Source organism: Macrotis lagotis, chromosome 1 (genome assembly GCF_037893015.1).
Source record: "Macrotis lagotis isolate mMagLag1 chromosome 1, bilby.v1.9.chrom.fasta, whole genome shotgun sequence".
Taxonomy (NCBI): domain Eukaryota; kingdom Metazoa; phylum Chordata; class Mammalia; order Peramelemorphia; family Peramelidae; genus Macrotis; species Macrotis lagotis.
In genome coordinates, this window is record NC_133658.1 from 740,120,588 (window position 1) to 740,135,831 (window position 15,244).

General features: G+C 33.6%; 1 protein-coding gene across 1 annotated transcript in view; it reads left to right on the forward strand.

Moving 5' to 3' along the window:
- Nucleotides 1-15,244, forward strand: part of MICU2 (mitochondrial calcium uptake 2) — a 170,881-nt gene that overhangs the window by 137,713 nt on the left and 17,924 nt on the right. Inside the window, exon 7 of the mRNA XM_074216219.1 lies at nt 11,465-11,530. Coding sequence (XP_074072320.1) covers nt 11,465-11,530 — 66 coding nt within the window. The remainder of the gene's footprint in view (nt 1-11,464; nt 11,531-15,244) is intronic.

Below are 15,244 nucleotides of genomic sequence, written 5' to 3' on the forward strand. Positions count from 1 at the left end.
TTTTGTTAATGTGGAAGCATTGACATATACAGAGCCCAGTACTTTATAGTCTTCATGAGTTTCTGTGGCCAAAAGATATTTACTCATACTTCTGCTGATGAACCTTTTCAGGCCTTAGGTGGGCCTCAAATGACAAGAGTCCATCTTCCAACCTTGTACCTTTCAGCTTTTCTAGTTTGCTGCAGTCTGCCAGACCTTATACTATCTTGATACAACTTACAAATACAAATATAAACACAGTTTAAATGTGTGTATGTTGAGGACGAAAGAGGAACCTGAAAGAAGGGTAATGCTAGAGGGAAGGCCTAACTAACCATGTTTCCTTTTCTAAATGTTACTAAACTGCAAATGAATGTAATGCTGTCAAGATATTTGTAAATTTTAACAAAAAAATGCTAAAATATCTTATACTATTTTTGTGGAAAATATGAGATCTGAACTAGATAATAATGGAATGTAGAGCTGATTGAATGACCAGACTCAGAATGGTCATTAAAGGTTCCATGTCAGCTTGGAAGTCTGCCTCCAGTAGATGGCCCCAATGATCTGTATTTGCCATATATGGTTTAGTATTTTTTCAATGATGTCATTTTTATCCATATATTTTAAGTTTAATTTTTGATAGCTTTTTGTTTTTATGCCACTGTTATTTCCATATATATATATGTATATATATATATATATGTATATATATATATACATATATATATATATATATACATATATATATATATATATATCCTTCCCTTGTCCCCTTTCCAGTCATCCTTTATAACAAAATATAAAAAAGGAAAAAAAGGGGAGGGAGAAAAGTAATTCTAACATATTAACATAGACATCAAACATCTGACAGTTTATGCAATGTTGCACATCCATAGTAGTCAGCTCTTCAAAGAATTGGAAAGGAGGTTCATTTTCTGTTTTCATCTTTTAATCAACCTTGATTCTTACAATAAAAAAGCACTCGTTTTTGTTGTGAAGATTTTTTGTTCTTTTTCACATGCCCTGTTATAGTCATTATGTATATTCCTGGTTCTTCTTATTTGTATCAGTTCATACAAGTCTAAATTGCCATGATTCTGTTTTCTTCATATTTATTATTTCTTACTACAAGATATTTCATTACATTTGTGATCCACAATTTGTTAAGCCATTCTGCAATCAATAGACCTCAACTTTCTTCTTTATTACCATAAAAAAGTGCTGTTATAAAAATTTTGCTTTATATGACATTTTTCTATATTTTGTCTCCTTAGGGGCATATGTCTAACAGAATCTGGGTTAAAAGATGTAGACATTTGGGGTCATTTTATTAGCATAATTCCAGTTTACTTTCTAGAAGGTTAGGACATTTCACAGTTCCACCAATTGTGAATTAACATACTCTCTTTCCATGATGATTCTATAATTTAAATTGTCTGTACCAGTCTTTCTTTTAATTTTCAATTCTTCTGATAATTTCATCTTCTTTGAGTTTACCTGTTGGGAAATAGTTTTCAGTCTTACCTATTTTTTTTCTAATAGTCAATAAATTAATAAATATTAAGTACCTATAATGTGCCAAGCATCTGCTAAGAGCTGAAGATACAAAAGGAGGCAAAAAATAATTCCTGTCCTCAAAGAGTTCACAGTTAATGGAGAACATGCAAATAAATATATAAAAACAAGCTATATGCAGGATAAATAGAAAATAAATGACATAAGGAAGGCACTAGAATTAAGAGGAATTGGGAAAGACTTTCTGTAAAAGATGGATTTTTAGCTGAGAATTAAAAACACCAGGAAAGTCATTAGGCAGAGTTGAAAAGTATTCCAGATATGGAAGATGAAGAAAATGCCCAGAGTCAAGAGAAGGAATGACTTGTTAATAAAACAGCAAAAAAGCCAGTATCACTGGATTAAAGAGTACTTTGTAGGGAGTCAAGTGTAATAAGACTGGAAAGGTAGGAGAGAACTGGATAGTGAAGAGATTTGGACTCTAAACACAACATTTAGTATTTGATCCTGGAGGCAAGAGGGGAGCCTATGGAATTTATTGAAGAGGGAAAGATCAGACCTGACCAGAAAAATCTGACTGAATGGGAAATGGATAGGAGCAGGAAGAGACTTGAGGCAGACACATCCACTCAAAAGCTAATGTAATAATCCAGGTGTGAGGAGATGAGGGTCTGTCTCACTGTGGTGGCAGTATCAGAGACGTCATATTCAAGAGATATTGCAAAGGTGAAATAAAAAGACCTTGACAACTGCTTAGATATTAGGGGGTGTTGGGGGGGGGGAGAATACTGTGAAGTGCAACCTGAATCCTAGGTTATAAGCCTGAGAAACTAGGAGGAAGATTTGCCCTCCATAGTATTAGGAAGGTACGGTTTAGAGAGAAAGGTAATTAGTTATGTTTTAGGCATGTCTAAGTTTAAGATATTTTGTGGACATCCAGTTCAAAATATCTGAAAAAAAAAATGTTGGAGATGTGAGCCTGGAGCAGAGAGGTTGAGGAGGTAGATTGTGAATAATCAGCATAGAGCTAGGTGGTGCAGTAGATAGAGCACTGGCCTTGGAGTCAGGAGTTCCTGAGTTCAAATGCCACCTAATAATTACCTAGCTGTGTGGCCTTGGGCAAGGCCACTTAACCCTTGTTAAAAAAAAAAATAATCAGCATAGAACCAATAATTAAATCCTTGTGAACTGATGAGATCACCAAGTGAAATAGTATACAGGAAGAAGACATACTCTTTATTTATCTTGAATATCAGGCACTTATTAAAGATCATAAATTTAGAGTAGCAAGGGACTTCAGAGGACATTTGATGCAAAGATTTTCTTTTCTCCAGTCAACAGTTTCTTTTCATATCCTAGCTGAATTGATTTTGTTACTTTGTTAAGAAAATTAAGACTATTTTATCAGTAGTGCTTTCATCACAACTTGGCAACTGTTGTCTTCACACAAACAAAAAGATATATTGTTATCTATCTACTAGTCAGGCATTTAGTCTAATAAAACATTGAATATAAGAAATATTTTATTTTACCAGACATTTCATTTACCAGGCTTGTTTGTATCCAAACCCACAAGCAATCATGCTACCTCATCTTTCTCCTCTAGTGAGCCTCTCTCAAAAAATCTATATAGACCTCCTTAGAGTACTGCCCTGGGGGGCAGCTAGTGTTGCAGTGGATACAGCACAGGCCCTGGAGTCAGAAGTACCTGAGTTCAAAATCGTCCTCAGACACTTCATAATTACCTAGCTGTGTGGCCTTAGGCAAGCCACTTAACCCCATTGCCTTGCAAAAAAAATAAAGAGTACTGCCCTAATAGTATTCTCCTTTTTTTTAATTTAATTTTTTCTCAATTACATGTAAATCAAAAGATTTAACATTTGCTTTTTAAAACTTTTGAGTTTCTGGGACAGCTAGGTGGCTCAGTGGATAGAACACCAGCCCTGGAGTCAGGAGTACCAGAGTTCAAATGTAGCCTCAGACACTTAATAATTACCTAGCTGTGTGGCCTTGGGCAAGCCACTTAACTCCATTGCTTGGCAAAAAAAAAAAAAAACTAAAAAAAACTTGAGTTTCAAATTCCTTTTCTCTGTCTCCTCTCTCCTTGAGAAGACAAGCACTTTGATATTGATTTTATATATATATATAAAGTATTCAGACTTTCTAGAAAGGGCAGGTAATTGGAAATAAATTGAAATCATTAGTTTTTCAGTCCTCCTCAACACAGCACAGTTCATAAGACTCTGCAAACCAGAAAGTGGAAAAGTCTAGTTATATTCCTCATCATGGCTCAATGTCTCATTTATCAGTTCAGGCTTTTAAAGTTCCCAACTTGAACCAGCTTCTTTCTTTTATTCTCTATTCTGTATTATTTTATTTCAAATATAAACTTAGGAACTTCTCACAATTGCAGCTTCCCTATAACCTCTGGATCACTATGACCATATGGTTCTCTGGAAGAGTCATGTGGCTATACCCAAGCCTTTCTCCAGGAAACTGAATCTATATCTTGTACAGCTTATTTCTTCTCTATAGTCAACCTTTTTATCATTATATCTATATATCCAATCATTTTACCTTGTCTTAGGAATTTCATACAATGTTCAAAAGATGGCAAAGGAAAATAAGAAATTTATCTTGCTCCCAAGGCACAACTAGGTGGATACAGATCTAATTAGAGGATCCCATATTGGGGAATACTCAGATTCTTACATCTAGAATATTTCATTTTATAGCCCTTTCCCTAGTCTTTCAGAATTTGAATACAATTTGAGTACACCCTACCTTGCTGCTTATACATATATTCATGAATTCTTCAAAATAAATAAACAGAATAAGTAAGGAGTTTGAAATACTAAGAAGAGTTGATGTATACCAAATCCAAAAGTCATTGTGGGTGACTGTTTCACTAGTCTTTATTTTTATAATCTCAACTAGTGAAATTACCCTTGAAGGAAAATATATTTAGTTTGATACTTTCTGAAATAATTATATTTTGTGGGAGCCCATAACCAGAAATTATTGTTGATTTCTATATATCTTGTTATCAAAGCTTCCTGTTACATAATCTCAAATAATAGAAAGAGCAATTTTCCATTTCCTTTCACTTATGTGAATTATTTTTTATGAGATGAACATAAATGATAAAAACAGGATCAAAGACAAAAATCTAGTTAATTTTGATAAATGGTACATCTACTTATTGGCAGAGTTAATGGTTCAGTAGCAAAACTATTACTAGTATAAATTTCTAGATGGTGTTTTTTATTGAAAAAAAATCAAACCATTTTAGTAGAATATCTTTATTACATTTGATTTTTCCTAGAATATTATTTTATGAGGCTTTTTGGTTGTGTTTTTAATAAATGTGAATGTCTTTAGAATAGTGTTTCTTTAAGGTAATTTAAGTTCACCTTGCTTCTTCTTTTCCATTTCCAGAATAATGTCTTATACTCAGAGGAAAAAAAAGAAAAACATTCTTTATATCCTCTCTACAAACTTCCAATTAAACTGGATTCATATTTAGTTTAAACAAAAGTTTTGCCAAATAGTCATAAAGAATTTGTAGTTCAAAAAAATAAAAATTTTTTAAAAATTTAAAAAAAAAGAATTTGTAGTTCATAAAGTTGGATGTTTCCTATTTACTTCCCTACCTACCTACCTACCTACCTATAGCTAGTGAAAGGTTGAGCTCCTTAGCAAGCTGTAATTTTAGACCATGTGGTATGAAATTAGGCACAAATTTCCAAACCACCCATACTTATGTTATCAAATCTATCGCTGTCAAAGTATGCCAATTTTAAAATGCAGTAGAGCTTAACCCTAATAATTCCTTTTATCACTTCTTGAAATGCTCTTATACTTGACAATAAATAATAAGTCTTAATAACTAAACACCCTTCGATAGGAATACCAGAGCAAAAGCTGTATCATCCTAAATTCTTTGATACAGAAAAACTAAAACCAGACATTTGAATAAACATAGTCCTTTTTTATTCACCCATTCACCAGAATTTTTATAATCATTTGCCAATAAGAGTTTGGAAAAAATGTACTACAGTATTTTAAATGCCTTACAAGAAAGAACAGGAAAACAAGCTATGAAACACCCCCCCAATATCCTATAATTATAGTTTATAAGATATTAAGGCATTTAGCCCTGTCAAATAATTCAAAATTCCTTGTCTTTAAAATAAAAACTATGATGCAGATTTTCTAAAATTCCTTCTTCCTATTGATTTTTTGATGTTTTTATTGGTTTGTGTTCATTGGTTGCTTAATGGTAGTGGTGGTAAGAAAACAGTGGTAATCAAAAATCACCAAACCACTTTTGGATTGTTCTGTATATTCAAACATTTGCTAATTATCATCTATGTGCAAGGTATTGCTGTTATGTGATAGATTAAATTATAAAGAAAAGCATGTATCCCAAACAATCAATTCTTTAAGTAAGAAATATAACTAAGAAATCACTTTGGGAAGGGAGGAACCCTGACATTGTGAATTTCCTTTTTTAAGCATAATTAGAAACCTAATTTTCTCCCTTAAAATTATTATTTTATAATAATTAGAGACCTAAGATGTCTCTCTTACTAAGAAATGAGAGAATCTTCTCATAAAAATTTAAGATCCAGTTTGTTTATGATCAGATTTTTAAACTGTGATTGATTATAGGTCCTAATAAAATCAAAGTAATTTCATTAAGATGCATATTTAAGATTTGAATTTAAAATAAAACCTCATTAAATACAGTAATTGGTAAAGGATAGTCTAGATAAGTATCCAAAGTTTAGAATATTTTTTCAAGAAATGCAATTCTTTTTACTTTCAAGTACACAGAGTAATGAACTATAAAATAAATACTTTGATTAGAATCAACATTTTTAATTATAAACAAATTATACAGTGATTTTTTAAGACTTAAAAATAGTTTGCTGTCTAAACTAGACTTAATTTGTTTCCCTGTAATCTTAATTATTACTGTTAATTTAATCATCCTTTTTCTTATAGGCAGCAGGAAAACTTTGACTTTGTTCTGAATTCCAAAGTGCATCTGTATTTATTGTATTTACTTATATTTTATACTGAATTTATCATATTTATTTATACTACCATATCTGCTTTTTAGTATTACAGTGTTCAAGTTGCACATTACCCAACACTGTTTGGAAGTTAGGACAAGTGCTTGGGGAGCTGGTTATCCTGATTTTGGATTATATATGCTCTCCCTTCTATTCATTACCATCAATCCCTCAAGAATATAATCTTCCCAACTTAATTTTATTTCTTAGGATTCTCTAGCATCTGTATTTATCTGTTCCTTCCCTCCCCCCAACATTCCATGCTACTGTTTGGATGCTTTGTTTTTTATGCTTACCATTTGATTCCTTACTTCCTCCTTACTGCCTATTCCCCATTACTCATCTGTCAAATTTTAAACTCTTCTATGAAGCCTTAGGGGCAGCTATGTGGATAAGTTGAATAGAACTCCAGGCCTAGAACAAGGAAGACCCGAGTTCAAATGCAGCAGCAGAAACTCTGTGACACTGGGCAAGTTAATTAATTCTGTTCTCTTCAGTTTTTTCCATCTATAAATTGAACTGAAGAGAAATGGCAAATCACTCCAGTATCTTGACTAAGAACACTCCAAATGGGATCACAAAGAGCCTGAAGTTACTGAACAATCAAAAAATGAAGCCCTATGTTATTCTACTTCTTTCCCTTTTACTGACTCCTATTGCATCTATAGCCGTTAAAACATTTAATATTGAAACATTAAAACAGTTAATATTCTTTTATTTTCATTTGCAAGATATTGGGGTCAAGCAACTTGCCCAAGGTCACACAGCTAGGTAATTATCAAGTGTCTGAGACAGGATTTGAACTCAGGTCCTCCTGACTCCAGGGCCAGTGCTTTATTCTCTGTGCCATGTAGCTGCCCCTATCAGTTAGTTTTCTATAGTGTGTTTCGTGTATATTTGTCATCCAACTAGCCTAAACTCCTGGGGCAGCTACATGGTACAGTATATAAAGCACCGGCCCTGGAGTTAGGAGGACCTGAGTTCAAACTCAGCCTCACATACTTAATACTTACTTAGCTGTGTGACCTTGGGCAAGTCACCAAACCCTACTGCCTTGCAAAAAAAAATCCTAAGCTACTTTATGGAAGGGACTCTGTATTCTTCACAGCACCTTAATATAGTGGTAAAAACACCTCAAGTATCCATGGACCACTTGCCTTAGAAAAATGCTTGACACATAATAAGTACTTAATAAAATGCTTGTTGATTGACTGAGTGATAGCACTAGACTAGGGAACATGCAGGAAACCAAATAATTCTAATAGCTGACTTTTATATAATACTTTTAAGATTTATGAAGTTCTTTATATACATTATCTAATTTGATACTAAAAATTATTATGAATTATGAAGATTACCTATATGTCCCCCAAATTAAATACCATAAAGCATAGCTAACCAAGAAAGAATAATAAATTCACTGGAGGCAAGAATACAAAAAAGGAACCAACAATAATAAAGCCTATGGCTTCAAATATCTGGTCTCACATGCCCACAGAACTTAGTAGAGGTCCTAACTCAAGGAGGCAAATTTGACCTCAAAGGTATCATCAAACTTTTTAAAGATTTAAAACACACAACTGAACCATGGCTTTGGATAAGTATATCTCATTCCAGATAAACAGAAGAGCTAAGGAGGGGAGGAAGCAAGGGAAAGAAATATCATTATATATATTAAGAAAGTATACTATACTCATGTGAGGAAATTTAGTAAACAGAGGAAAGAAACAGGGCAGAGAGTATTGGGTGAAGGTCAATAAAAGGAGAAACAAGTCAGTTTGTCTTGGGAATATTCAACAGACCACCTGAACAGAAAAAAAAGAATTAAAGGAGTGTGGGAAACATCACTAGCCTGGCAGAGAGGCATGAATATGTAATGATAGATAAATTCAACTAAACAGACATCTGCTGAAACTCTGCCTCTGCCTAAAGCAGAGTAATTAATAATTTCTTGACTAGCTTGGGGATGATTTCATTCTTCAAAAGGTAGAACCAACAAGGGGGAATTCTATTCTGAATCTGAATCTCAATAACAGAGAAATTGATGGGAATCCTGAGGCAAAATGACCAGTGCTCTCTAGATTTTGTGGAAGACTAATTAAGGAAATCCAAGCATATTCAGACTTGTTCCTTAGGTTTTGGGAAAACAAATTTCAAAGATTCATAGAAAAGATGGGTAGGATACCATGGAGTAAAATGCTTCAGAGAAAATAATCCAAGTGGAATTGGAAATGTTCAAGAATGCAGTTCAGAAGATATGAAAGGAAACAGTGCCAATGAAGAAAAAAATGAGTTTTGTCTGAACAAATGGATACATAAGGAGCAACCAAGATAGATTTTTTAAAAGATTGAAACAGAAGATGGAAGCAAAGCTTGGTAATGGAGAGTGAATATGAGTATGGCACAGCCCTATAAAAATAGTTTGAGAGAGTTAAATCTCAGAATGAGGTGGTGAGGGAATTAAGGACCAAAAAAAAAAATTCCTTTTTTTTAAACCATATTGGGGGGGGGGGGTGGCTCAGAAAAGGACACAGACCTCTTCTTGGATTGGATGAAAAGGAAGAGCTGTTCAGTTCTAATTGTGCTTCTGGATTATTTGCCAAGAAGTATGACCTCTGTACTGAAAATGACAGAACAACAATGACTCAACAGGAAGATGCATAAAATAAGTGGCAGGCTTTCATCACCTCATGCCTGGATAATTGCAGTAGCCTGCTGGTGGGTCCGACTGCCCCAGTGTCTTCCTACTCCAGTCCTTCCCCCATTCAGCCCCAGTGATCCTCCTAAATAGAAGGTCCAGTTTTGTCATTACCTTTCTAAATAAATTCCAGAGATTCCTTATTGCCACCAGAAACAAGTTCAAAATACTCTGCATTCAAAACCCTTCACAATCTAGTCCCCTCCTACCTTTCCAGTTTCATTACCTCTTACTCCCCAGTACATACTTTTTATTGCAGTGACACAGGTCTTTCCAAAAGTCACATCCCCTCTCTATGGGCTCAGAGTATATTTTCTCTGGCTGTTCTGATGTCTGGCATGATCTCTGTCTTCCTCTTCACCTCTTGGCTTCCCTGCTTTCCTTTAAATCCCAACTAAAATCTTGTCTTCTACAGAAAACATTTTTTAACCCCCTTTAGTTCCATTCCCTTCAATCTTTTAATTTCTTATTTATCCTGTGTATCATTTGTTCTTAAATATTTGTTTGCTTGTTGTCTCCTTGAGGGCAGGGATTGTCTTTTGCCTCTTTTATATATCCCAAACACTTGGCTACTGCCTGACAGATAGTAGGGGGTTTGATAAATCCTTTCTGATTGTACTTCTAGCTTTGTGTTGTCTACAAATCTTATAAAAGATTTTTAAAAGCATCTATACTTTTATCTAGATTCTTGATAAAACTGTAAAGTAGCATAGAATGAGGCACAGATCTCAGGGTTATTCTCTTGGAAGCAGTCTTCAAAATTTATGTAAAGCATTAATGTCTACTTTTTGGTCCCAGCAAATAAAATCATAGACACTTGAAGGAACTTAATCTAATCCAACATTACAGTTTTGCAAAGGAGGTACCAGGTCCAAGGAGATTGTGACTTACCCATGGTCACATGGCTCATTAGTGACAGAGCCAAAAATATAACCAGAATATTGTTTTGATAAAGTATGCTCTGATCAAAGACTTTTAGCAGCAGCACCTGCACTGAAATCTATTTAAAATACTTCAAAATATTTTTTAAATATTTGGACTTACTCTCTCCTCCCTCTCTGTGTACTTGACATAAATAAAAGTACAACTGGTTAAAATATTATGTTAATGAAATTTTCACCAAACTCTAATTGATCTTTCTCAAATTAATAAAATATTACTTTATCTAAAAACTTTGAGGCCAGTAAGAGTCTACAGGAAGAGGGTACCAGCCAGATAATTAAACAAAACAAGGAGATGAGGCAGAAAAGAAAGGAAAGATCAACCTATAAGGTGGAAGAATTCAGAAGGGTCAAGTTATTTTCATATTAAAAGTAAAAAATAAATAAAACAAAAACTTTTTAGAAATGTTGTACTTATATTGGAATAAGGTGCTCCAAAGGGGGAGAAAATATAAAAAGGCAGTGGGGTGCCATGTTTTTGTTTTGTGTTTTTTTGTTTATGTTTTACAAATAACTTTTGATAAAATAAGTGTAAAACACCAAAAAAAAAAACAGTGATTAATAAATAGAAAAACATCTAGAAATAAATAATAGATTAAGAAGCTTTTCCTAATAGATTTTATTCTAGTGTTTTCCCTTTGCTAATTTAATCAGAAATCATTGTTCTTTTTTGCTCTCCATTTGAGGATTATCATCCTGAAAGGTAGGTTGGTTTTAATATATGCTGTCATATAACATTATGTACATATATAATTAGACATATACATGTAGTAAAACTGACTTAAACTTATAGTTGATAAAATAGAAACTTTGAAACAATGTTAGCATTTCATTTATTAATCATAATTTTATAGAGAGCTTACTCTAAATGAGTATTAAACTTGAAAAGTTCAGATAAACTGCAATTCCAAGCATTGAAATATGAACTTTGAATTATTTATGAATATGATCAAGAATTAAAAACCTGTGTTATTTTGCAGTGCCTACGAAAAGATAATTCAAACTGATTCAAACTAAATTATTGTTTTATAGTGTATTTATATATATACTCTTTTCCTTGGAAGGAAAGAATGCTACAGTGTATATAAAAGTATGCAGAAAAACATGAATAAGAAACTTTAATTAATATGGAATTTAATATGATCAGCAATAAGAAGTCAACCAAACAATTCAAATTTAAGTCACTTATTAGTTTTATAAACCAGAGAAAAATTTTTTCAATGACATTCTCTGTAATTTACTTTTAGCTTCAGAAGATTATTAGTAAACAGGATGACCTGAGGAGGGCTACAAGTGCTGAAACAGTGGACCAGGTAAAGTATAGCAATAAGCAAATACAGTATTTGTTCAATTTCTCCAACATGTGTACTTAATTCTGTTTTTTCTAGAGGATATCAAAATGTATTTTGTACAATATGCATATAACTCACTGCTCAAAAACATACAATGATTTGCCATTGTTCAAAGGAAAAAATATAAACTGCCTGGCATTCAAGGCTTGCCACAAAGACCCTCAGTTCAACCACTCTTTCCAACTGGATTTCATTCTACTTTCCTTCATGTACTCTATGGTACAAACAGCCATCCTTGGGCTTGACCTACCTACTCCCTCTCCTCTTTGCTTTTTAGGTTTTTGCAAGGCAAATGGGGTTTCAGTGGCTTGCCCAAGGCCACACAGCTAGGTAATTATTAAGTATCTGAGGCTGGATTTGAACTCAGGTACTCCTGACTCCAGGGCCAATGTTCTATCCACTGCACCACCTAGCTGCTCTCCTCTTTGCTTTAATGCCAACCTCTCTGCATAAGAAGTCCTTATCTGTACTTCTTGTTTAAATTTTTCTTTCCTCCAGAGGCCAGAGGAGGAAAGGTAACTAAGTGATGGCAGCAGACAGTCAGAATGTGGCAATGAGAAGCAAGAAATAGACCTACTCTTCCTCCCCACCTAATACAATAGGGATGAGGAAAAAAAGATACTCATTGCTGGATAGGATGAAGAGATATACAGTGTCTTCTAAGGGGATTAGAGTAAAAATTTTACAACTGCAGTGGGGGCAGGGGGAAAGAAGGTAGGTAGAGCAATGGATAGAGCACTGACCCTGGACTCATAAGAACCTGAGTTCAAATTTGACCCCAGACACTTGATACTTACTAGCTGTGTGATGTTGAGCAAGACACTTAACCCTATTCCCTAGCAAATAAAAAATAAAAACTGTACATTGAAGATTCCAGAGAGCAAAGCCTTTCCTCTCAGTATAACTAAGAAAGTTCTGGACCATGCATATTGCCCCACCCTCACCCACCTACCCATTCCTCAACCAACCTATCATCTAACAGTTATAGTAAAAAAAAAAATTAATATGGTAATTTTGGTTATTTTTGTAAGGTACACTTATTTTTTCTTTCTTCAAAGAAATAAATCTCATGTTAAACATGTAATCTTATATTCAAGCCAATATACTTCTCTTTTCTCCTTTTGGGAATAAAGATCTGTTGTTACATGCCCACCCTGTTATACCTTTGGGTATAACACAGCCCATTATGATTTAATTCATTACTGATTTGCCCTTCCCAAAGTCAATTCTGCATTGTAGAATAACATTTTTTAAAATTATCTATTTCCCCACTTGCCCTTCAATAGAGACTCACTAACTCCTATTCCTTCAGGAGATCATCTTTAATCATCTACTATCTAATCACTATAATCTACTATCTAATCTAAAAGACTGAGCCCTCAGTCTACTCTTTTATCATCCTGTATATCAAAACAAACAAAAAATATTCTAAAACCTCTCAAATGTTCTATCAGCCACCTATAATATCTCAAATATATCAGTCATCATTTAAAAAATTGACTTGTTACCAAAAGAGAAATTTTGTTTTAATAATTCTGTGTATCTTTCCACCCAATTTCTGAATTAGTCTACCCTTTGGTACTTATTTAATATAGTACATAATCCATACTTTGGAAAGAGAGGAGAGTAGCAAAAGGAGAGGAAGCAAAGGGAAGAGTAGAACATGAATGATTATTCAACAAAGGAGTCTAAAAGGAGCAATTTTAACAGGTAGTAAGTGCAACAAAATTGAATATGTCTGGAGAGCTAAGAGAAGAAAGCATTTAAGAAGAAAAGATGATCAACAGTGTCAATTGCTACAAAGATATCAAGGAGGATTAAAATGACAAGTCTATTTAGTATTGAGGTAATTTACCTTTGTAAAGAGCAACTTGAGTAATGGGGTTGGAAACTGGATTACAAGAGACCAAGAATTGAATAGAATTCAAATTACTAAATTTAAATAGTTTTTTCCCAAGGAGTTTGACCATGGAGGTGGCTAGGTGGCGCAGTGGATAGAGCACCAGCCCTGGAGTCAGGAGTACCTGGGTTCAAATCTGGTCTCAGACACTTAATAATTACCTAGCTGTGTGGCCTTGGGCAAGCCACTTAACCTCATTTGCCTTGTAAAAACCAAAAAAAAAAAAAAAAAAAAAGGAATTTGACTATGAAAGGGAAGACAAATATAAGATTTAAAGCTTTATGCCCTCAGAAATCATTTCAAACTGTCCATCTTAAAAATGAGGAAACTAGGGCTTAGAAAATTTTAATGTTTGTCCCAGGTAGGAAGAAGTTTAAATACTTTGGCCACATAATGAAAATGCTGGACTCATTGGAAAAGACCTGATGTTAGAAAAGATTGAAGGCAAAAGAAGCAGGGAATGGCAGAAGATGAAATGGATAGTGTCATGGAAGTAATGAACATGAGCCTGGACAGTCATAGAGATGTAATGGAGAAAAGAAGGACCTGGAATGCTATTTTGGTTCATGGGATCATGAAGAGTTGGGCATGACTGAACAAAGTATTAGAGATGAGATTTGTATCCACGTCATCTGATTGTAACTAATACTGTTCTTTCTACTAAATTATCCTGCCCAGTACTTTTGTTTAATAATATGCTTTTAAATATAAAATTTGTCCTACAAATCCACAATTCTCTAAAGAGAATGGTCCTGCTGAACTCACTTAAGAAAAAGAATTCTAAAAAAAAAATTCTAATTTTGATATTCTCCATATGGCAAAAACACACACTGATAGAACATGTTTTAAATACTCTTCTAATTAGATTAGATGTTAAGATTGTTAAGTGTAAAACTAAATACAGCTGTAGTTTTACCAAAAATTCATTTTTAATTACCATGGGTATTGTTTTTCAGTCTATTCTTGACAGCACAGATGTTTCCAAGTTTTCCTTGTTCTTTCTGTTGTTTGAAAGGATTTTTCATTTGTAAATATATTTTCTCTTGATTTTATATATTTCTCCCCATAAGATCAAACACAAATGGCTCAATCATTGCTAAAAATAAAAGGAAATAAAAAAATCTGAAAGACCAAAATATCTTTCAAACATTTTCTTATCTAAACATTATGTATGGAGCCAGACATTCAAATCCTTCTCTTTCATAACCTTAAAATTAAAACCTTTTCATAGACTCTTTTTAAAAAAAATAACTTAAGAGGAGAAATGTGACAATTAATGAAAAACATTTATTTATAAATGATACCTAGTATAGAACTATCTAATATAAGAACTTTTTGTCTTTAAATCTATCCTATCTTAAGTATTCCTATTAAATGCAGTGACACCTTCCTAGTAACCCAGGTTTGTAACCCTCTGGCCTTAGATCTCCAAGACTGACCTAGTAATGTACATGTTTTTGTTGACTCTATGGTTTCCTACTCCAATGTCTAGCATTTACTGTACTACAAACATTTCCTGACCATTACTCTTAACAGGACTTACCAGTCATATTTTAAGAAGAAATTTCTCTAAAGACATTCCAGGACTTTCTAGAGCAAGGTTATTGGAAACTTGAAATTTATTCAGATTGATTGAGAGAGTTCCAGTTAGACAAGCCATATCTTAGGTAGATATGAACGGGACTAATAACTCTAGTTGCCAACCTTTGGAAGGAGTGGTCAAACTAAATGCATTGGGGGATAGCCATATCCTGACCTCTGCCTATAAGAACTTA